Source organism: Salvelinus sp. IW2-2015, unplaced genomic scaffold, assembly GCF_002910315.2.
Source record: "Salvelinus sp. IW2-2015 unplaced genomic scaffold, ASM291031v2 Un_scaffold1478, whole genome shotgun sequence".
NCBI lineage: Eukaryota > Metazoa > Chordata > Actinopteri > Salmoniformes > Salmonidae > Salvelinus > Salvelinus sp. IW2-2015.
Window position 1 is genome coordinate 153952 of NW_019942934.1, and position 24653 is coordinate 178604.

Consider the following 24653-nt stretch of genomic DNA (forward strand, 5'->3'; position numbering starts at 1 on the left):
CGTGCCTGGTGTGTTGAACAACAAGTGTTCGGATTGAAGGAATATAATATTCGACGCCACTACGAGACTCATCACAGCGAAAAAATATGACGGCTCTGCAAGGACAACTGAGAAGAGATAAGATTAACGAATTGCTGGCGGTCTGAGGAAACAGCAGTCAACTTTCATCAGAGCCGAGAAGTCAGTGAGAGCCAGCGTTAAAAGCCAGCTACCTAATTGCTAGCGAAATAGCATTAGCATCGAAGCCGTATTCCGACGGTGACTTTGTTAAACGATGCATGATGAAGGCGGCTGAACTTGTATGTCCCGAGAAGCGACAAGCTTTATTGCACATAAAAAAGTAAATTGCACATTTTCTAAGGAAATATGAGGTTTCATGAAATGTTTTGTAAAAGGATAGTTTCATTAAATTTCAATATTTTCCTAATTTCTTGTGCTTCTTTACACCAAAAACAAAGGAAAGACATGATATTTGGTTATTATAGCAGAGTATGGTATAATTTTTAATGGTCCGCCCACTTGACAATCTCCCTAGGCCGTATGTCCCACGATGCGAAATGAGTTTGACACCCCTGCTGTAATCCAGTCACGCTGTAAAGCCCTGGATTTAGGTCCTGTGTAGTCCCAGTGGCACAGAGAGCGCTGGAGCCTGCCATTTCACAGGCACTGCTCACCACCCAGACACATTCCCCACAGAATACGAGAGAGATCCAAAAATACCTATTAATGAGAAGCACTGCTCTATCAATCTAACTATCAAACTTCACTGCCGAGGGAGGAATGTTAGACCGCTTTAAACCCCCCGAGCACCAAGCACTTTCTCTACAGTAGAGTTCATTGAACTCAGACAAGGTTGCAGTAACTGGCAGTGAGGAAAGCGCCTCGTGCCGATTCAAAATGAAAAGAAGAGGGATGAATTTAGCTGAGCAATTACATAAACCTCTTGCATTGCTAATTAATTAGGAGGCATGGGTAACAGTAGGGCCCTGTAAAATCAGTATATAACTTTTTTTTTTTTAAATGTGCCTGCTTCCATTTGTTTTTTTCCTCAAATTCAATTTCTCAGTTTTTTCAGGTTACTCTAATAAATAAAAATGTAAATAATTTTTTTTATAAAAATAAAATAAAATAAGATAAAGAGTAAACATTTGCGCACACTGCACACAAATCACATACAGGAGAATTCCTGTGACGTTTTAGAAAGTTGCAGAAAATAACGACTCACTGAAGCGTTTTATCATATGATAAACTTGGGCAAATTAATATTTAAAGTTCAATATGGTTTTGAATATTGTTGAAGTTCGTTTTATCTGCAACGGGCCGCGGTGTATTTTAAATTACCTGTTTAGAGCATTGTGCAAGCAGATACAGACCTTTTTGCAGACCCATRTGTGGTAGAAGGACCTTTTTGCAGACCCATGTGGTAGAAGGACCTTTTTGCAGATCCATTTGTGGTAGAATGACCTTTTTGCAGACCCATTTGTGGTAGAAGGACCTTTTTGCAGACCCATTTGTGGTAGAAGGACCTTTTTGCAGACCCATTTGTGGTAGAAGGGCCTTTTTGCAGACCCATTTGTGGTAGAAGGACCTTTTTGCAGACCCATGTGGTAGAAGGACCTTTTTGCAGACCCATCTGTGGTAGAATTACCTTTTTGCAGACCCATCTGTGGTAGAATTACCTTTTTGCAGACCCATCTGAGGTAGAATTACCTTTTTGCAGACCCATTTGTGGTAGAATGACCTTTTTGCAGACCCATTTGTGGTACAATTACCTTTTTGTGGCAGACATTTTTGCGGCAGGACGCTTAGTAGGGAAAAGTTTGTAATTTTGTAACCGCAAGTTTGTAAAAACTATGTAAGCGATGAGGTTTTTAGGACAGCCCATATTGTCTTAAGAGATGGGACGGACTGTAAACAACGAGGAGACATTAAAAATAATGTCCAAAAGCATATTGTAAGTCGCTCTGGATAAGAGCGTCTGCTAAATGACTTAAATGTAAATGTAATATTAAATAATATCCAAAAGCGGATTACGGGGGATTTTTACAAAGAGAGAGTCTCATTCACCTCAAGTAATTCCATCGCTGACAAAAGTAGAAACATGCAATCATCACTGAGGTTAATGCCTGTACAGGGCACTGCAAATTCCCTGTGTTGTCCAGCGATGCAATGTGCAGGACATGCCAAGATGCTGTGAAGGTCACGACAGATTGCATGTGAAGGTCACGACATATGCATGTGAAGGTCACGGCGTAGCATGTGAAGGTCATGCCAAGTAGCTGTGGAAGGTCATGACAGTAAGATGTGAGGTCATGACAGTAGAGTGTGAAGGTCGTGACAGTAGCGTGTGAAGGTCGTGACAGTAGCATGTGAGGTCGTGACAGTAGATGTGAAAGGTCGTGACAAGTAGCATGTGAAGGTCGTGACAGTAGCATGTGAAGGTATGACAGTAGAATGTGAAGGTCATGACAGTAGCATGTGAAGGTAATGAGAGATGTGAAGGTCATGACAGTAGCATGTGAAGGTCATGACAGTAGCACGTGAAGGTCATGACAGTAGCATGTGAAGTCGTGACAGTAGCATGTGAAGGTATGACAGTAGCATGTGAAGGTTGCAGTAGCATGTGAAGGTCATGACAGTAGCATGTGAAGGTCATGAAGTAGCATGTGAAGGTCATGACAGTAATGTGAAGATCGTGACAGTAGACGTGAAGGTCATGACAGTAGCATGTGAAGGTCACGAGAGTAGCATGTGAAGGTCATGCAGTAGCATGTGAAGGTCATGACAGTAGCATGTGGAAGGTCATACAGTAGCATGTGAAGGTCATGACAGTAGCATGTGAAGGTCGTGACAGTAGCATGTTAAGGTCATGACAGTAGCATGTGAAGGTCATGACAGTAGCATAGTGAAGGTCATGACAGTAGCATGTGAAGGTCATGACAGTAGCATGTGAGGTCATGGAAGTAGCGTGTGAAGGTCATGACAGTAGCATGTGAAGGTCATGACAGTAGCATGTGAAGGTCATGACAGTACCTGTGAAGGTCATGACAGTAGCATGTGAAGGTCATGACAGTAGCATGGGCGCTGACGACTACATAATGTCAGAAATGGCTCATTGATCAGACATCGAAGGCAACACAGGATGATACTATGAGAACGGGGAGAAGGGGCTGGAGGATTTCTGCCAAATACATGGATTTGTCGAAGTAGCCACTGCTATGTTCTTAGCTTTAAATTTTAGGTCAACCAAGACTTTAAAATGTGTCTAAACAAATGACCTCGACCCTTTATCTCTAGAGGGTCGACGAGATATCTTGTCCCTTTGTCACAGGATTTCCTGTCTGCTGGCATGATCCTCACAGAGGGAGTCTATACTTCCTCTCTCCTTCTGCTCAAGACAGCGAGTTGAACTGACTGCCTCCTTCCATTAGATGATAGAGGTCAAACACGGAGCAAGATGACACACGAAACTCTCCTGCCACAGAGTTCAGAGCCTGAGGCAGCAGTCCCAAGCTCAAAGATAAGCAGAAAAGCCTCTCAGTGGGATGCGGATGGCCTCTTCAATACAGGGAAGTAGAAAACCTCTCAGTGGGATCTGGATGGCCTCTCTTCAATACAGCGGAAGCAGAAAACCCTCTCAGTGGGATCCGGGTGGCCTCTTCAATACAGCGGAAGCAGAAAACCTCTCAGTGGGATCCGGGTGGCATCTTCAATACAGCGGAAGCGAAAACCTCTCAGTAGAGTGTTCCATCCAATTGGCAAAAGATAACAGATAATGTGAATATTCTACAATTCGTATAAAGAAAATATGCACCTTTTCCCACCTGTGGACTTGATGCGGATAAAAGTCAGTGCGTGACATAGTACACACAAAAATGTACTTTTTTTCGCTTTTGTTTTCATGTACTGAATAAACATCTAAAGTTGAACTCTACTGATAGGTTTGTCACAAACTGTTGTGTTAAATAGTGAATGTGCCTCCTCTGGTCTTGGTGCCTAAACTCTAAGCCAACAGCTGGCAGATACAGTGAAGGTAGGCTAGTCTACATGATGAGATTATTATGGTTAAGAGACAGAATGTTATTTTGTGAAAACGGCAGTCAAGCATCGATGATCATGTCACCAGAATAAGACCCTGGATATTTATTGGAAAGGAGCATCAAGCTCATCATCATCATCTTGCTCTTTCACCTCCCTGTGAAGTTGATCATCATTTATTTCATCTGTAGCCTAATAAACTGTATGTTTCTGGATGAGTCGTAGTGAGAGGACAGCGCAACATGTCATCACGTGACTCCAAATCATCAGTTTACTTCAATAGTATTGTTATTACAACAATATTTGTGCATAAAGGCGTTTCCACCATCATTTCTCACGTAATACATTTTACAGACAAAAACAAAAGATCCCACCATGTCGAACTAACAAATAATCTGTCGGCATTTATAAAATTATACTGAAACTTCCTGTTTTCATCACAGCTGTCGCGAGTTTTTTGAAATCTTTTTTTATATGGTATGACTGAACTGTGGATGGAAACGTGCTTAGTGGGATCCGGATGGACTCTTAATTACAGCAGAAGTAGCTATCACACAGCTCAAAGTGACAACCTTTGATACCTTCTCCTGTCGATCCACCAAGTGCCATCCGATGGACACTTTAAAAAGCATACTCTCGTCATGACTTGGAGATGAGTAGCCAGTAATTATGTCTAATGGGTAACTTTAGCCTGAAAGTTCCCCCCCCCCAGCTGACTAAGTGCAAGGCTGGAAAAGGCGGATCTGTTGCCAGGACAAGACATCGGACACTACCCCTGGAGCTTCACTTTAGTCTCAGCGCCTGGCGGTGACATACGGCCGACGGGTGGAACTGATCTCCTGGTGCAAAGCCTCTTCACGAGATGGCTTTACAAAACCCTCCAGAGACCTTGTCAGGAACCTTATCAGAGAACTGCGGAACTCTGGCTTCTCACATCTCTGACATCTGGCACAGTGAAGCCTTCCACCCCCTCGCTATGTCCACAAGCAACCCATAGCCTTGTAAAAACAAGTCTGCCAATTTGAGTGCCTGAGAACACCAGGTTTGCAAATCCTAATGGCAGTGAAGGGCCTGAGCAGTAACCCATTGCTGAAATGACTAGCAAACAGAGGACAGGAATCTATGGTATGTAGTGCTACAGACTGATGCCAATGTTGTGTCTTGCGGAACATAATTCACTTTTTTCTGGGCTACGGGGTGTGTACAGCAGCGTAAAAGTCCCCTGAGGAGGAGACATTAGTGCTAAGATGGAGCCCCATGCACTGCTTAACACCCATCAAATTCAGTGATTACATGAGAGGTTTCGAGACAGCACAAAGCTCTTATCCCCCCCACACAGAGAACTAGATTACGTCTGTTGCTCACTCCACTTGAAAGCAAAGTGCTACATTAAAATCTCCTAAATCACTTGGTCACGATGAGCTAGACATACTAATACTCCAGCAGCAAACAAACATCTGCCATCGTTCAAATCAGTTGATTAAAACAGCAGCCAAACGCATGAGACGGCTTGTTTCGTACCTTTTCACTTGTCATTTTCTTCAGGTTTCTGCATTCGCCGTTGTCCATCTCCTCTGGCTCACTTCTAATGGCTAACGGTGGTACAACAATCCGTGTGGAATCCAGGGCGATATTCCCAAGTTGCTCAGTCACAGCCAAGTCTGTATTTTGCGTACCCTCAAATGGAACGCCACGACATGCCAAAGGCAAAACTAGGGCACCTACATCCTTCTCAGTAGCAGCCACAAATTCACTTCTCTCCTTCTTAGTTTTCCCAGAACCCCCCTCTTTGTCTTTCTTTCCACCAGGAACATTCCGGGAGGCTTTGCTGCTCTTCTCGGCACCCTTTCCAGAGTTGGTGTTTGCCGTGGGACCTGTACCAATGGCGGATCCTGTGACCTCACCCTGGGTTCGCACCTGGGCCTCTTTCTTGGCCCCGTCTGAGGCCAAGGCCTTGCCACTGTCCTTTGAGCTCTTACTACGCTTTGATTTGGGTTTACTCTCTTTGCCTTGAGCAGCGGGTACGGGGCTAACAAATGTAATGTTGTCCGGTAGAGCTGCTACAGCGCTGGGAGGGGCAGCCATGCCCCCACCGTCTTTAGTACCAGACATCTCAAGTTTGTCCTTTTCTAGGTCTGCGTCAAGGTCAATGATCAGATTGCCAACACCTATATCCCATTCGTCGCCGCTGTCATAAGTGTCCACTGCATTAGAGTCCACACCTTTCCCGCCTGCAGTGCCACTGCTTAGGGACATCTTAGTGCCAGCGGCCCAGGCGCGCCACAGTTAAGTCTGACCTTCTCAGACCACTGGAGGCAGTGGGAGAAGGCTTACAGCAGCTTTAGGGTCTTCTCCGTATCCCCTTCCCAGTAACCCACATTGTTTGCTCTGTAAAGAGAGGAAGAGAAAATGTGTGAAAAGTACGCAGTCAAAAGTCAAGCTCTAACATTCCAAGATAAACTAGAATGAGATCATCAGATATTTGAATCTTGTAACACAGGAAGGTCTGGCAGGCAAGACGGTATCCACTTTCATAAAGTATTGTAAACCTACAAAGCACTTTCAGAACAATGTGTACAAATAATTATTCCTAAACAGGTGCCTGAGGGAAAGTCTTTCTGACAATGTTTTGTCTCGTTGACCTAATGTGTAGTCTCTGTAGCTCGTTGACCTAATGTGTAGTCTCTGTAGCTCGTTGGCCTAATGTGTAGTCTCGTTGATCTAATGTGTAAGTCTCTGTGCTCGCTGACCTAATGTGTAGTCTCGTTGATCTAATGTGTATGTCTCTGTAGCTGTTGATCTAATGTGTAGTCTCTGTAGCTCGATGACCTAATGTTGTCTCGTTGATCTAATGTGTAGTCTCTGTAGCTCGTGATCTAATGTGTAGTCTCGTTGATCTAATGTGTAGTCTCTGTAGCTCGTTGACCTAATGTGTAGTCTCGTTGATCTAATGTGTAGTCTCTGTAGCTCGCTGACCTAATGTGTAGTCTCGTTGATCTAATGTGTAGTCTCTGTAGCTCGTTACCTAATGTGTAGTCTCGTTGATTCTAATGTGTATCGTCTGTAGCTCGATGACCTAATGTGTAGTCTCGTTGATCTAATGTGTAGTCTCTGTAGCTCGTTGATCTAATGTGTAGTCTCGTTGATCTAATGTGTAGTCTCTGTAGCTCGCTGACCTAATGTGTGTCTCGTTGATCTAATGTGTAGTCTCTGTAGCTCGTTGGCCTAATGTGTAGTCTCGTTGATCTAATGTGTAGTCTCTGTAGATCGCTGACCTAATGTGTAGTCTCGTTGACCTAAGTGTAGTCTCTGTAGCTCGTTGATCTAATGTGTAGTCTCGTTGATCTAATGTGTAGTCTCGTTGATCTAATGTGAAGTGTGTATTTGACCTAATTTGAAGGTGCAATAGCTTTGCTTATCATAAACTGTACCATTCCTGAAAACAATAACCAAGCTTCCTCGATGCACTCTCAAGTTCAGGGAGAAAGCAGCCTTTGGGTTTACAAGGCACATGGCGGCTTTGCCAGGGAGGGTGAGGTTTCTTCAAAACACCAAACACATATGGAGTCCATTTCCTCTTTTACCAGCAGGTTGACGTCAGGCAGGACTAAAGAGACCTCTGAAATCATCAAAGCCACAAAGCCTTCCCCAGAGATCAAGCTCCAGGCTCCTCACCAAAGCTCCTCCCTCACCGGATATTTAGTCTAATTAACACCATGACATATCAATCCACTGCAGTCAACAAAAGCACCAAAACAAGGTAGACTTCTACTGCCGGCATCAAAGCCCACTTACCCACTTTGCTCTATATAAACTAATGGGGGAGAAGAAAAAAAAAACAGTGTCAGCATTAATGATCTGTAATGAAGGTCTTGATGAAGCAACCATGATCTTATTAGGCTACCTCTCCGCTGTGAGACATTTAATACGACACACAAATAGATATGCATTCATAAATCAGTGGGGGTGGGAGGACCTGACTAAACAAAAGACACACTTAGGCCTAAGTTCTGGTTCATCTTAGCCAGCCTGTACGATCAAGGCAAAAAGAGACTCTCTAGCAATGGCCTTCTTCTTAACCTGTTTGTTCTGAGTTATTGGTATTCCCCACACGAGCATTATTTTTTTTACACGTGACAGACCAATAAAGAGTGAAACAAGACCCAGGCATTTTATGGGCCCCGACACACATTGCCTCCAGTGAGGCAGATCACAGCCCTTTGCCTCCATTGAGGCAGATCACAGCTCTTTGCCTCCATTGAGGCAGATCACAGCCCTTTGCCTCCATTGAGGCAGATCACAGCCCTTTGCCGCTTTTGATTTCCTAACACTGGGTCGAAAACAACTCGTGTGCCGGAAGAGGAGCCCTCTTTTCAAGGCACTTATCATATGAATGCCTTGGCGTAACCCTTTCGCTCCTTCATGACAATGGAAGGCTAATTCTCCCTCCCTCACACACACAACACAACACACACACCACACACACACACACCAACACACACACACACACACACACACACACACACACCACACACACACACACACACACACACACACACACACACACAGGAGAAAGAAAGAGCGCGATGCACTCGAATGTTTGCATAGTCTGAGATGCATGACACGTACCATAAACAAAGTACATTACCATTTAGATACTCTGCTTTGGCATTATTCTAGAAATGGAAAGGTAAATAACACAAAAATGTAACTTTACAACAAACAAAATCTTCCTTCACAGGAAACAGGATATAGCAGTGGATAGCCACCGTTTTCAGCATTGGCTCCTTCCTTGCTCTAGCTACTATAGCTCTGGCTGTGTTGCAGAGTGTTCTGTTGAACTCTTGACATGCTCGGCCAGCAGCAGGGTAAAATGCTCCATCTGCGTTTGATTGGTTGTGAAGCCAGATGGTCAGACAGGGGGTGGGGGGGGGGGGGGGGGAGAATAAATAAATAAATAAAAAATAACTCTTTAGTAGTCTGGTCTAATCCTTTAGTCACAGGGCTTGAGCCTGCTGAGAGGGGCAAGCATTCCCGTCAAATACAATCCCAACTAAAAAACCTATTGCTCATCCAATACCTTATTTTGCACTATTGGTTAGAGCATGTAAGTAAGCATGTCACTGTAAGGTCTTATACCTGTTGTATTCGGCGCATGTGACAATTACACTTTAATTTGATTTGATCAATCTGTGATTTGAAGAACTCTATCCTGCAATGTCAGGGAAAGACCGTGTTGAAAAGATAACATAGAATCTAATAAGACTATTTGTGCTGCTTGAAATGACAGTCAATTATTCTAAGGCAAGCAGGATGCCAGAGCTATTCTGAGAACTGCCTTTCTGGTGAACTGTCTCTAATTCCACACTTAATTAAACGAACCGAAGTCGGAGGATTTCAGCAGGATGAGACGTGATTACAAAATGTCCACTCGCTGCTCTGCTCTCTCTTCATTGTCCTTCAGTACTTGTTCCAATAGAATCTGGGCAGGTCCATGGCAGAGTGATGTCGAGACTCAGATGTTTCACTTTAAAATGTATGATGAACAAAAGCCAATCACTGCAAAAGGTATACAAGCCATACAACTCTATGCACAAGGACTAATTAATTTCCTCAGAAAATATTACAAAACCACATTTATATTCAACAAAAATATAAACGCAACATGTACAGTGTCAGTCCCATGTTTCATGAGTTTAAATAAAAGATCCCAGAAATGTTCCATACGCACAAAAAGCTTATTTCTCTKAAATCTGGTGCACAACACCAGTCTCGATGTCAACAGTGAAGAGACGACTCCGGGATGCTGGCCTTCTAGGTAGGCAGAGTTGCAAAGAAAAAGCCATATCTCAGACTGGCCAATAAAAAGATAAGATTAAGATGGGCAAAAGAACACACGACACTGGACAGAGGAACTCTGCCTAGAAGGCCAGCATCCAAGAGTCACCTCTTTACTGTTGAAGTCGAGACTGGTGTTTTGCGGYTACCATTTAATGAAGCTGTCAGTTGAGGACTTGTGAGGCGTCTGTTTCTCAAACTAGGCATTCTAATGTACTTGTCCTCTTGCTCAGTTGTGCACCGGGGCCTCCCACTCCTCTTTCTATTCTGGTTAGAGCCAGTTTGTGCTGTTCTGTGAAGGGAGTAGTACACAGCGTTGTACATGACCTTCAGTATCTTGGCAATTTCTCGCATGGAATAGCCTTCATTTCACAGAACAAGAATAGACTGACGAGTTTCAGAGAAAGTACTTTGTTTCTGGCCATTTTGAGTCTGTAACCGAACCCACAAATGCTGATGCTCCAGATACTCAACTAGTCTAAAGAAGACCAGTTTTATTGCTTCTTTAAATCAGAACAGTTTTCAGCTGTGTTAACATAATTGCAAAAGGGTTTTCTAATGATCAATTAGCCTTTTAAAATGATAAACTTGGATTAGCTAACACAACGTGCCATTGGAACACAGGAGTGATGGTTGCTGATAAAGGGCCTCTGTACACCCATGTAGATATTCCATAAAAAATCTGGCGTTTCTAGCTACGATAGTCATTTACGACATTAACAATGTCTACACTGTATTTCTGATCAATTTGATGTTACTTTAATGGACAAAAAAAGTGCTTTTCTTTCAAAAACAAGGACATTTCTAAGTGAACCCAAACTAGAGTATCTAATTTTTTTACACACACACACACACACACACACACACACACACACACACACACACACACACACACACACACACACACACACACACACACACACACACACACACACACACACACACAAAAGTTTGGACACACTGTATTCCCAATCTGGCTCTCATCCCATCACGGTCACTTAATCATCCCCAGCTTACAATTGGCTCATTCATCCCCCCTCCTCTCCCCTGTAACCATTCCCCAGGTTGTTGTTGTAAATGGGAATGTGTTCTCAGTCAACTTACCTGGTAAAATAAGGGTTGAAAAAAAAAAAGTGTTTTCCTTTATTTTTACTATTTTCTACATTGCAGAATAATAGTAAAGACATCAAAACTATGAAATAACACACATGGAATCATGAGGTAACTAAAAAAGTAGCKACCTTCAGCCTTAATGACAGCTTTGAACACTCTTGGCATTCTCTCAACCAGCTTCACCTGGAATGCTTTTTCAACAGTCTTGAAGGAGTTCCCACATATGCTGAGCACTTGTTGGCTGCTTTTCCTTCACTCCGCGGTCCAACTCATCCCAAACCATCTCAATTGGGTAGAGGTCGGGTGATTGGGGAGGCCAGGTCATCTGATGCAGCACTCCATCACTCTCCTTCTTGGTCAAATAACCCTTACACAGCCTGGAGGTGTGTTGGGTCATTGTCCTGTTGAAAAACAAATAATAGTCCCACTAAGCGCAAACCAGATGGGATGGCGTATCGCTGCAGAATGCTGTGGTAGCCATGCTGGGTCAGTGTGCTTTGAATTCTAAATAAACCCCTGACAGTGTCACCAGCAAAGCACCCCCACACCACCACCTCCATGCTTCACGGTGGGAACCATACATACAGAGATCATCTGTTCACCTACTCTGCGTCTCACAAAGACAAGATCTCAAATTTGGACTCCAGACCAAAGGACAGATTTCCACCAGTCCAATGTCCWTTGCTCATGTTTTTTGGGCCAAGCAAGTATCTTCTTATTATTGGTGTCCTTTAGTATTCGTTTCTTTGCAGTAATTCGACCATGAAGGCCTGATTCACGCAGTCTCCTCTGAACAGTTGATGTTGAGATGTGTCTTACTTTGGGCTGCAATTTCTGATGCTGGTAACTCTAATGAACTTATCCTCTGKAGCAGAGGTAACTCTGGGTCTTCCTTTCCTGTGGCGGTCCGCATGAGAGCCAGTTTCATCATAGCGCTTGATGGTTTTTGTGACTGCACTTCAAGAAACGTTCAAAGTTCTTGAAATGTTCATGATTGACTGGCTTTCATGTCTTAAAAGTAATGATGGACTATCGTTTCTCTTTGATTATTTGAGCTGTTCTTGCCATAATATGGACTTGGTCTTTTACTAAATAGGGCTATCTCTGTATACCAACCCTACCTCGTCACAACTGATTGGCACAAACACATTGAGGAAAGAAATTCCACAAATTCACTTTTAACAAGGCACACCAGTTAATTGAAATGCATTCCAGGTGACTACCTCATGAAGCTGGTTGAGAGAATTCCAAGAGTGTGCAAAGCTGTCAACAAGGCAAAGGGTGGCTACTTTGAATAATCTCAAATATAAAATATATATTTGTTTAACTATTTTTTGTTACTACATGATTCCATATGTGTTATTTCATAGTTTTGATGTCTTCACTATTATTCTACAATGTAGAAAATAGTAAAAATAAAGAAAAACCCTGGAATGAGTAGGTGTCCAAACTTTTGACTGGTACCTTATATAGTGTATATTTACGTTGTATCATACATGATGAATTCAAAAAATAAAATCATAATTACTCTTTGTTAGAAAAAAGTTTGGTCCAAATCGAATCTTAGGTACTATATTTATTGAATAGTACATGAATCCTATAAATTAAAATGGCCCATTTGGGTGCTAACAATTAGCTTAATTTCTCAGAGATCAAATGATATTGTAACAATAATATTGCAGGAATTGTATCTGTTTCTAACAACAGAAAGGATTTCAGAACAACCTGATGGTCGGGTTTCCATCCTCTTTCTGGTGCTTTTTGGAGGTGGAACGACCAAGACTCTGTTTTCAGAACACAGTATAAAACTCCTCCATACAGAACTTCTGTTGTCTCCTCTATCAAACAAACCTGTTATAGCCCAATTTACTACCTCAGATTTGACAAAAGACTTCTCCGTTTAGTTAATAAGCATTCATAAGATCAATAAGTCATCTTAAATCTTATTAAATATACATCTTATTGTTGTGGACTTCAGTGGAGGGGGCTTAAATAATTGCATTTTTCATCCCTTGCCAGATCAATTGAATTTCCCACCAATCCATAATTTTTTCTTTTTTATTTGCTCTCACAAATTCTGCTCTACTTCATGATTGTGGCAACGTGGGGAAAATCCCCTGATTGACAGACACTTGTGGCAAGCGATTCCAAGCAATTGTGTCTCCCCGCTCCTCTCTCCTTGAAGGATTCTGAGCAACAGTTAGCCATTTGAAAACCACAGGGTCATGTGGAAGGAGCAACACAGCTTGTCGTCACAGAAATAATGTTACACCGTTTTCCAGGGTTTAGAATTCAACAGTCATTCTGCTGGAACTGCTGCAATTTGAGATAATTACTTGATACTAGTCCTGAGCTACCTGAAGTCCAATACCATTGCAATATTTTTTATTTATTTTACTCTTACCAGGTAAGTTGACTGAGAACACATTCTCATTGAAAGCAACAACATGGGGAATAGTTACAGGGGAGAGGAGGGGAGATGAATGAGCCAATTGTAAGCTTGGGGATGATTAGGTGACCGTGATGGTATGAGGGACAGATTGGGAATTTAGTCAGGACACTGGTGTTATCATAAGAGTAGGGGTGTTAAGTGCCAAGGGATCTTTAGTGACCACAGAGAGTCAGGACACCTGTTTAATGTCCCATCCAAAAGACAGCACCCTACACAGGGCAAAGTCCCCAATCACTGCCTTGGGATATTTTTTTTGCAATCCGAGGAGAGAGCATCTCCTACTGGCTCTCCAACACCACCTGGTCTCCCATTCAGGTACCAACCAGGACCAACCCAGCTCTGCACCCCCCACAGCAACTTGCCCAAGCCTTCCCCATTTCTCCTTCCCCCAAATCCAGATAGCTGATGTTCTGAAAGAGCTGCAAAATCTGGATCCCTACAAATCAGCTGGGCTAGACAATCTGGATCCTCTCTTTCTAAAATTATCCGCCGCAATTGTTGCAACCCCTATTACRAGCCTGTTCAACCTCTCTTTTGTAATGTCTGAGATCCCTAAAGATTGGAAAGCTGCCGCGGTCATCCCCCACTTCAAAGGGGGTGGCACTCTAGACCCAAACTGCTACAGACCTATATCCATTCTACCCTGCCTTTCTTTAGTCTTCAAAAGCAAAGTTAACTAACAGATCACCGACCATTTCGAAACCCACCTACGCAATCTGGTTTCCGAGCTCGTCATCTGGTTTCCTCAGCCACGCGCTCAAGGTCCTAAACGATATCATAACCGCCATCGATAAAAGACAATACTGTGCAGCCGTCTTCATCGACCTGGCCAAGGCTTTCGACTGTCAATCACCACATTATTATCGGCAGACTCAACAGCCTTGGTTTCTCAAATGACTGCCTCGCCTGGTTCAACAATTACTTCTCAGATAGAGTTCAGTGTGTCAAATCGGAGGGCCTGTTGTCCAGACCTCTGGCAGTCTCTATGGGGGTGCCACAGGGTTCAATTCTTGGGCCGACTCTCTTCTCTGTATATATCAATGATGTCGCTCTTGCTGCTGGTGATTCTCTGATCCACCTCTACGCAGACGACACCATTCTATATACTTATGGCCCATATTTGGACACTGTGTTAACAAACCTCCAGACAAGCTTCAATGCCATACAACACTCCTTCCATGGCCTCCAACTGCTCTTAAATGCAAGTAAAACTAAGTGCATGCTCTTCAACCGATCGCTGCCCGCACCCTCCCGCCCGTTTAGCATCACTACTCTGGACGGATCGGACTTAGAATATGTGGACAACTACAAATACCTAGGTGTCTGGTTAGACTGTAAACTCCAAACTCACATTAAGCATCTCCAATCCAAAATTACATCTAGAATCGGCTCCCTATTCTGCAACAAAGCATCCTTCACTCATGCTGCCAAACATACCCTCGTAAAACTGACTATACTACCGATCCTTGACTTTGGCGATGTCATTTACAAAATAGCCTCCAACACTCTACTCAACAAATTTGATGTAGTCTATGTATTCACCAGTATTGAGAATCTCATGATTCTATATGTATTGAGATTTCTCATGATTCTATATGTATTGAGATTCTATAATGTATTGAGATTCTATATGCTATTGAGATCCTCATTGATTCTATATGTATTGAGATTCTATATGTATTGAGATCTCATGATTCTATATGTATTGTGATTCTCATGATTCTATATTGTATTGAGATCCTCATGATTCTATATGTATTGAGATTCTATATGTATTGAGATCCTCATGATTCTATATGTATTGAGATTCTATATGTATTGAGATTCTATATGTATTGAGATCCTCATGATTCTATATGTATTGAGATCCTCATGATTCTATATGTACTGAGATCCTCATGATTCTATATGTACTGAGATTCTCATGATTCTATAGTACTAGATTCTATATGTACTGAGATCCTCATGATTCTATATGTATTGAGATTCTATATGTATTGAGATCCTCATGATTCTATATGTATTGAGATTCTCATGATTCTATATGTATTGAGATTCTATATGTATTGTGATTCTCATGATTCTATATGTACTGAGATTCTATATGTATTGAGATTCTCATGATTCTATATGTATTGAGATTCTATATGTATTGAGATCCTCATGATTCTATATGTATTGAGATTCTATATGTATTGAGATTCTATATGTATTGAGATTCTCATGATTCTATATGTATTTTGATTCTATATGTATTGAGATTCTATATGTATTGAGATTCTCATGATTCTATATGTATTGAGATCCTCATGATTTTATATGTATTGAGATTCTATATGTATTGAGATTCTATATGATTGAGATCCTCATGATTCTATATGTATTGAGATCCTCATGATTCTATATGTATTGAGATTCTATATGTATTGAGATTCTATATGTATTGAGATCCTCATGATTCTATATGTATTGAGATTCTATATGTATTGAGATTCTATATGTATTGAGATCCTCATGATTCTATATGTATTGAGATTCTATAGTATGAGATTCTATATGTACTGAGATTCTCATGATTCTATATGTACTGAGATTCTATATGTACTGAGATCCTCATGATTCTATATGTACTGAGATTCTATATGTACTGAGATCCTCATATTCTAATACGCCCCATTCCGACAGATCATTCCTTTTCATTTCGCTGCACCTCCGTGGAAAATGTGATTCCATTAAAACATCTTGACACCAAAAAAAGCATGACTTCCATTAAATACAGAAAGATACAGTTCCTACTCGATGGTTACAGTAGCTAGCGCCAGCTCAGTGTGTACTGAGTGTGCTCTGTTAGCCTCTGAACAGGTTGTCCTCTCCACTCAGTCACACACAAACCCCGGTGGTTTACTGTGCTGATACAGGTGCCCTTCCAGGTGTCTGTACATATCTAAACTCAATTAGCTTTCTCTGCCACATGCCAGTGAGCCACGAAGTGAACAGCGAGGAGAGGCACCAGTGAATCTGGCAGACATGCTCCCGCTGCACTACAAGGGCCTAATTAACACAGGCATTCGCAGCGGATGCCTCTGCCTGAAGAGAAACGTGAAGGGAAATAAAGCAGACGCGGGCCAAGGGACGCCCTTCGCAACAAGATGACAGACAAAGGGATTAGATTGATTCCAACCGCGGTTCTGTCAGGGCTTTCAAAGCAGCGGAGGAAAATTAAAAAAACAGACAAGATGGAGAGCTGGGTAAAACAAGCGCGAGAGATTACACAAGAGAACCTGTGACCTGATTGGGCAGAGCTCTCTGCCTCTGTCTGCACAGCACCGCCTTTCATTTTTTTTAGTTCCCCCTTCGCTGCAGAGTAATTGAAAAACTCTAATAAAGAATGAGGTTTGAAAGCCTGCTGGCGCAGAGAGAAAGTGACAGGCTCTGTGTGAATCACAGAGAGCTCTCTGAAGAGCTGGGGCGGGGCAGAGAAGATGCAGCAGCAGCACAGACAGAAGCACTTCCCCCTGGTTAGATTAGACCCGCTACATCAGATGAAAGAGTTGCTATGGTTTTCATCTTCCTTTTGTTTTCCCCCTCACTAAATCAGAGACCTCTGGGAGCAGAGACACCCCTCCACTGTGGCAGGCCCGGGAACGATTTATCGAGCCTTCGCTCAGAGATGATGACACACTGAGTGATACAGACGGCCCTATTGCTTTTGCAGACCCGGAACCCGCTCTGCACTAGGCAGGCATTGATTGCTCGGCTATTGACGTGGCTGCTGGGCTGAGTGTGCTCTGCTTCCTGGGAGCTTTGCCTGCCTGCATTATTCAGCTATCATTAAGGAGGGACAGGCCGATCCCCAATGGCCACCGGGGCTCTGCCTGCCAGGCTCATAACTCACCGGTTCACTGTCAGCCTTTTACAGACAGTGGCCACCTTCAGCAGTCACATATCAGTACTGCTTCCCATCGTCCCGTCTGGTAGGGTCGAGAGGGTTCTGGAAACCCCGTAACGACCTATTGCGTTGCCCTTATCAGTAAAAGCACCCGTATGCCGTTTAAACATCCCACGCAGGTGAAACGCTGTCCATTCGGATCAGTGTCACTCATCAAATCAATCTCCCAGGGTTGTCAAACACAAAGATAATCCTTACCTGCCAAAGGGAATCTGTTGTCACATGACCTCATTCACCCAATTATTTTGTGAAGCCTACCATTTAGGCCTAAAAGCTTTTCGACGTCAAGTGTTTTCATATCTTAATAATGGGTTTGCATTCGCTGAGCCTGCGTGCATTGCCTCCCACTGTAGTCTAGTTCAATACTGAGGGATTAAAGGAACAATCTGAAAGGGCAATGTTCCAGTATATCATTTTACAATCCATCAACAACATTCTGTTTCACCATTCTCAAACATCTCTGATTGAATCAATATTTTCCTGAATAGGAGAGCAGCAGAGCCTTTCCCTCAGGGGTTGGAGAGTGGATTCCAACTGCAATTTGTCATTTCAATAACGCTCATTCAAAACCTCAGTTTACAGTGTATCCATGGCAACAGGCACACAGAATGAGAAATTCCACTTCGATCCCAATTTCACAACATACCAGTGGTGATGAAAGCCGGCACGATAGAAAGCAAATAAAAACTAAGCCGGTCTTGGCAGCACAGCCCCGGTCTTGGCAGCACAGCCCCGGTCTTGGCAGCACAGCCCCGGTCTTGGCAGCACAGCCCCGGTCTTGGCAGCACAGCCCCGGTCTTGGTAACACAGACCCGGTCTTGATCGCCTCTTGAGGCTGGCACCTTTAGCATTGCAGAATAACAACCAAATAAGTACTTCAATTACATCTGTAGGACCTGGCTAATGAGTCATTTCAGTGGGACCCGCTAATGAGTCATTTCAGTGGGACCCGCTAATGAGTCATTTCAGTGGGACCCGCTAATGAGTCATTTCAGTGGGACCCGCTAATGAGGGACGGGTATTCCATGCAGGGATCCGAGGCCGGCCAGTGTAATTGGATTGTGTGCCGACTGAAATTGAAATATCCCAAACCAGGCTCCAGGTGATGGGAATCATCAAAGCAAAGTTGATTGGTCACATACACATTATTGCAGGTGTAGCGAAATGCTTGAATTATCAGGACCTGGAGAGGTCAGCCATTCTCTTCTTAGTGTCAGAATTATTTTACCTTTATTTAACGAGGCAAGTCAGTTAAGAACAAATTCGTATTTACAATGACGGCCTAGGAACAGTGGGTTAACTGCGTTGTTCAGGGGGTAGAATGACAGATTTTTACCTTGCCAGCTTTGGGATTCGATGGAAAAGGTTTAGTGGCCCAACGCTCTAACCACTAGGTTACCTGCCACCACAAGGGAGGTAGGTAGCAGCCACTTCAGAGTACAGGACTTTAAATTTCCTTGCCCCTACACAACACAGTACACTCAGAAAAAGGTTCTCAGTCCCTCTGGGTCCTGTTTGGTGTTGCCTCYGCAGCCCTAAAAGGTATACGTGAAAGTGTCTTTATCTGGTCGTTGCAGACCATGGCTTTTTAGTTCAGCTGGGCCATGCTGCTCCAGTCGAGACCACAGAGAAACCCTTTGATATTTCCCTTGTGTTGCCAGATAAGCCGCGGCAGAGGCAGAAATGAAACATTTCCCGTTGCTTTCATCTCCATTCCCATGGCGCATACATACGGATAAAGCAGGGTAATCGGTATGCATCAGATTTCACTCCATCATGATCGGTGGATGAGAAGAGAGGAAAGAGAGAAAACGATTTGGCAGGCGGGTGGGATGAGAACCCCCCCCCTCCCCGGGGTAATAGGTTCAAAGAGAGGGAGCGCATTGCAGACCCAGCCGCCATGTCACAGATCAGTTCCAGGCCCTTTTTACACACAGCACAGAAACAGTGCTCTGCCGACAACTCTGGCCAAGAAGGCCTCCGTCCGCACCTTCACAGACCTGACAAGTTGCCTGATTGATTTCCCCAGAAGTGTGAAGTGCAGCTATGGAGCATTTACAAGAGGCTCTATTAGAGAGAGCCAAGCCATCAACCACTAAAATGGCCCTGTATCAACCCAGAGAACAGAAGGGTCCCGGGGGAACACAGAGACAATGCTCAGCCTCAAGGAGAGTAGACCATTTTCTCCTGTCACTCATGTTCAGACAGCCATTACAGCTCCAATGATCACTACTCTACAGCGGAGTCCCACTGTGCACCGTATCAGTAGCTCAGTGACATTTCTGGGGTCTCTGAAGCACAGCCTAATCAATTGTGTCATGTTTTACTAGCCTCCGAGATATGACTTGAGCAGTGTTGATTACAATTAAGTCAGAATGTGCAGCTAGCTAAAACAGGGATGCATTTCTGCACCAGATGCATTAGATTTATTCAGAATTTGTCGGGTTGAAATGAAATGTAAACAGCTGACTGAAATATGTTCCCGGACACTCGATATGGACCACACAGCCGTCACTGCTAAGCTTCTGAGCTTAGTCAAGATGTGCTGCTTTTATGAGATCTTGATCTAGATCTTCAGATGTATTCATCTTCTTCCAAGTTGTTTGTTAATGTTTCCCAGGTTTTTTAGAACTGGACAAAATAAGACACATTTAAGCTGCTTAAAATCACTGCTCTGCAGTTTCTTTATGTCTGTCTGACTTCAGAATTTTTAATAGTTTTCATTTATTGTGTGCAGGAGTACAAGAAAACTAGGATTCCAAATYACAGGCCTAACATTCCATATGGCAGATTGTAACGATGTGAACACATCCCCACTTAAAAAGACTGAATATTTCCCACAAGTCTATGTGTAAGTCTATGTGTATTTGATTATTTATGTATAGGACTCTCTTCTCTAATATAATTTAATCTTTTCCACCATATCACCTAAACCAGTTCGTTGTATTTAATTGAATGTATGTGAGGTATGTTTGTACGGCAGCACAGGTTGGCTAATTGTAGACTCCTCCCACTAACTAAGCTAATGAGCTGCAGGTGTTTAAATACTTATGGGAGAATGCCAGTTTMGGAGTGAGAGGTGAGCAAGGAAAGCTTCATTTTAGGTCTTAACTTTGCCATTTTATAGCCTGTTTTTGTATTTAATATATTTATAAAAAATCTCACATTGAAAAGAAACTGTTTCTGACTTTTAGTGAAAACGTTTCGTGAAAGGGCATCGGCCAGCCTTCTCACACYGATGCCATTATCAAGCACTGCCTAACCTTTCATATGGCAGATACCGTTATTAAGCACTCCCTTCCTCAGCACTGAAATTGTTTCAGGCGGTCAAACTGTGCCAATGTCCAGAATTAACCTTTCCATTTTGATTGTATTGTGCAAAAAATAGCCTATAAGCCTTACTACTTGTCTAATGGAGACTGAAGGGGCTCCTTCCCATAGACGCCGCTATTAAACTCGCTGAGCTGCCGTGAAGTTACGAAAGACAAAGTCAAATATGCATGGTTACATATGCAAATAGCATTGCTGCTGTAAATATTGTCATATCACAAGTTAAATTGAGGATTAAAGCGCTGTGATTCATTTTTGAACGTTCATTCTGAAATCATTAGGATTAAAGTGGAACTGGTAGCATTTTAGCACCATTAAATCTTAAAGTCTGTTCATATACACCCACAGGAAGAATTACACTATTTTCTGACAAGCGAGCGCTTCGATATGGTCATTTTCACCTTTTCATAAATTCTTAGAATGTTTGGCAATTAACGTATAGTAAGGCATTTGTGAAAATTATATAGCAATATAGAGAATATAGAGCGGGAAGCGGCCGTGCGTTTGGACAATTAAGACACTGCAGTAAATAAAACCCAATAAAAACATCTGTCTCGTCCCGGACCGGAGTCTACYCAGACCGGTGCGCCACAGCCAYTCATACAGTAGGCCTATATGCAAATAAGCCATTTGCCACACAGGCCTGCCATCATTCACTTAGAACTGGACTGTGTGTTTACATACATTTTCAAAAACGTGACTTTAGATCATTAGAACGCATTCGCCAAAAGCCACAAAATATACCTGAATGGATTTCTGCAAATATGTAAATACCACGGGAGTCCTCTTACATTTGGGAACTTTACAGAGTCCTATTGATCAAACAACCATGAAAAGGTAGGCTCTCTCTTCCCTCAGTTATGAGGTAGGCTCTCTCTCTCCTCAGTTATGAGGTAGGCTCTCTCTCCTCAGTTATGAGGTAGGCTCTCTCTCTCCTCAGTTATGAGGTAGGCTCTCTCTCCTCAGTTATGAGGTAGGTCTCTCTCCCTCAGTTATGAGGTAGGCTCTCTCTCCCTCTTATGAAGGTAGGCTCTCTCTCCCTCAGTTATGAGGTAGGCTCTCTCTCCCTCAGTTATGAGGTAGGCTCTCTCTCCCTCAGTTATGCACATCAACAACAAGATCAACTAATGCCAGAGCAAGACGAGATAAAATATAACAAAGGAACATTAGATAAACTCTCAAACGTTCTTAGCTAGTTGGCCGTCAAACTTTCACTGATAAATGGGGAATTGTAGTCTAATCGTCAGTCACTCACCTACTCCTCCAAAGACATGACATCTTCCTAGCAGCTAGCTAGCAATCCAGCTAACGTTAAACTCTTTTTTTTTTAGGGCCTCCCGGATGGCGCAGTGGTCTAAGGCACTGCATCGCAGTGCTAGCTGTGCCGCCAGAGATTCTGGGTTCGAGCCCAGGCTCTGTCGCAGCCGGCCGCGACCAGGAGGCCCATGGGGCGGCGCACAATTGGCCCAGCGTCGTCCGGGTTAGGGAGGATTTGGCCGGCAGGGATATCCTTGTGCATCATCGCGCACTAGCGACTCCTGTGGCGAGCCGGGCACAGTGCACGTTGACACGGTCGCCAGGTGTACAGTGTTTCCTCTGACACATTGGTGCGGCTGGCTTCCGGGTTGGATGCGCGCTGTGTTAAGAAGCAGTGCGGCTAGGTTGGGTCGTGTTTCGAGGATGCATGGCTCTCGACCTTCGCCTTTCCCGAGTCCGTACGGGAGTTGCAGCGATGAGACAAGACTGTAACTACTACCAATTGGATACCACGAGATTGAGGGGGGAAAAAAGGGGTTAAAAAAATTAATACATTTAAAAAATAAAAAATATCCTTGTTTTTATCTTGCTACATAAATAGATACGCTAGCCTATTATCCACGTTATGACTGACTTGTGATCATTGCCCTTGCTAGTTTGATTGTATTGACATCCCAGCCTTAATTTAATTTGTCKGTTTTTGTCCAAAATATTGAGTCATTGAAACATACAGTGTATGCTGAATCGAGCAGCAAACAATGAACCAGGCCAGCTTTAATTTACAACCTGATAGAAATAATATTTATTTTAACTACCAAGAAATGTATTGGTGAATTATATTAATCAGGCATTGAACTGTGTACGTCATGATATGTTGAGTCTAATAGAAACTATTTTTAAAACCTATTATAAAGTTGGTTTTGTAGCATAAACTGGGAATTTTATATATTTTTTACTGATAACATGATTGCCTGTTTTATGTCTGCAAAGTARTTAAAACGCTGTCAGAGCTTATCTTGACCTTTCTACGTGACCTTTGGCTGGGGAAAACGCCCTAGTTTCCCCAGGCATGCAGGGAATGACCAATTTAGTTCAACCCTGTCCAATTTAAACAGGCAAATTCCTCTGATGAGATTAGTGCTTTGTTAATGCCGATTGCTTTTCATAACAGGCCCCTCTGAACTATGACTCTTCTGCCCCTCATAACGTCTGAGGGTTTCCATGGTATTGGGGTTTCCATGGTATTGGGGTTTCCATGGTATTGGGGTTTCCATGGTATTGTTTTTTGCGAAACAAACCAATGCACCACAGCTGTCAAGGCTGTGCCATGGATGTGCTGGGAAGTTCAATGCATTGCTAAGCTACTCAGCAGTTTTCACTAGACCTGGGGTCGACGTTCAACCTAGACTAGGGTCTGCATTTCTCTAACATGTTCACTCCACAACCGTCCAGCCTGACACACTGCTAAATACTGGATTTTACCAAACAGATTTGGAGAAAGGAAATGTCAGTTAGGTCTAAGTGAGAAATTATAGTCATTGGTTTAGCTATATAAATAACCAGAAGTGGGATTTAAGACAGTCAGTCAACATGATAGGAGCACAGGCTTAGGGTTAAACATGGTTAGGAGTGCAGGAGGCAGACAGACAGGGTTACACATGGCTAGGAGTGCAGGAGGCAGACAGGCAGGAGGCAGACAGACAGGGTTACACATGGCTAGGAGTGCAGGAGGCAGACAGACAGGGTTACACATGGCTAGGAGTGCAGGAGGCAGACAGACGGGTTACACATGGCTAGGAGTGCAGGAGGCAGACAGACAGGGTTACACATGGCTAGGAGTGCAGGAGGCAGACAGACAGGGTTACACATGGCTAGGAGTGCAGAGGCGACAGACAGGGTACACATGGCTAGGATGCAGGAGGCAGACAGACAGGGTTACACATGGTTAGGAGTGCAGGAGGCAGACAGGCTTAGGGTCACATGGCTAGGAGTGCAGGAGGCAGACAGACAGGGTTACACATGGCTAGGAGGCAGGAGGCGACAGGCTCAGTTTACACATGGTTAGGATGCAGGAGGCAGACAGACAGGGTTAGATGTGGTTAGGAGTGCAGAGGCAGACAGACGGGTTCACATGGCTAGGAGTGCAGGAGGCAGACAGGCTAGGGTACACATGGTTAGGAGTGTAGGAGGCAGACAGGCTAGGTTTACACATCGGTTAGGAGTGCAGGAGGCAGACAGACAGGGTTACACATGGCTAGGAGTGCAGGAGGCCGACAGACAGGGTTACACATGGCTAGGAGTGCAGGAGGCAGACAGTCAGGGTACACATGGCTAGGAGTGCAGGAGGCAGACAGACAGGGTTACACATGGCTAGGAGTGCAGGAGGCAGACAGACAGGGTTACACATGGTAGGAGTGCAGGAGGCAGACAGACAGGGTTACACATGGCTAGGAGTGCAGGAGGCAGACAGACAGGGTTACACATGGCTAGGAGTGCAGGAGGCAGACAGAGGGTTACACATGCTAGGAGTTGCAGGAGGCAGACAGACAGGGTTACACATGGCTAGGAGTGCAGGAGGCAGACAGGCTTAGGGTTAACATGGCTAGGAGTGCAGGAGGCAGACAAGACAGGATTACACATGGCTAGATGCACGGAGGCAGACCAGATAGGATTACA

At 43.6% G+C, this 24653-nt stretch overlaps 1 protein-coding gene across 2 annotated transcripts in view; it reads right to left on the minus strand.

Moving 5' to 3' along the window:
• LOC112070968 (zinc finger protein 609) overlaps positions 1-24653 on the minus strand; it is a 185667-nt gene that overhangs the window by 125088 nt on the left and 35926 nt on the right. For both annotated transcript variants that reach the window (XM_070439199.1, XM_070439198.1), the window contains exon 2: positions 5560-6426. In XM_070439199.1, the coding sequence (XP_070295300.1) occupies positions 5560-6294 (735 nt within the window). In that variant the 5' untranslated portion in view covers positions 6295-6426. The remainder of the gene's footprint in view (positions 1-5559; positions 6427-24653) is intronic.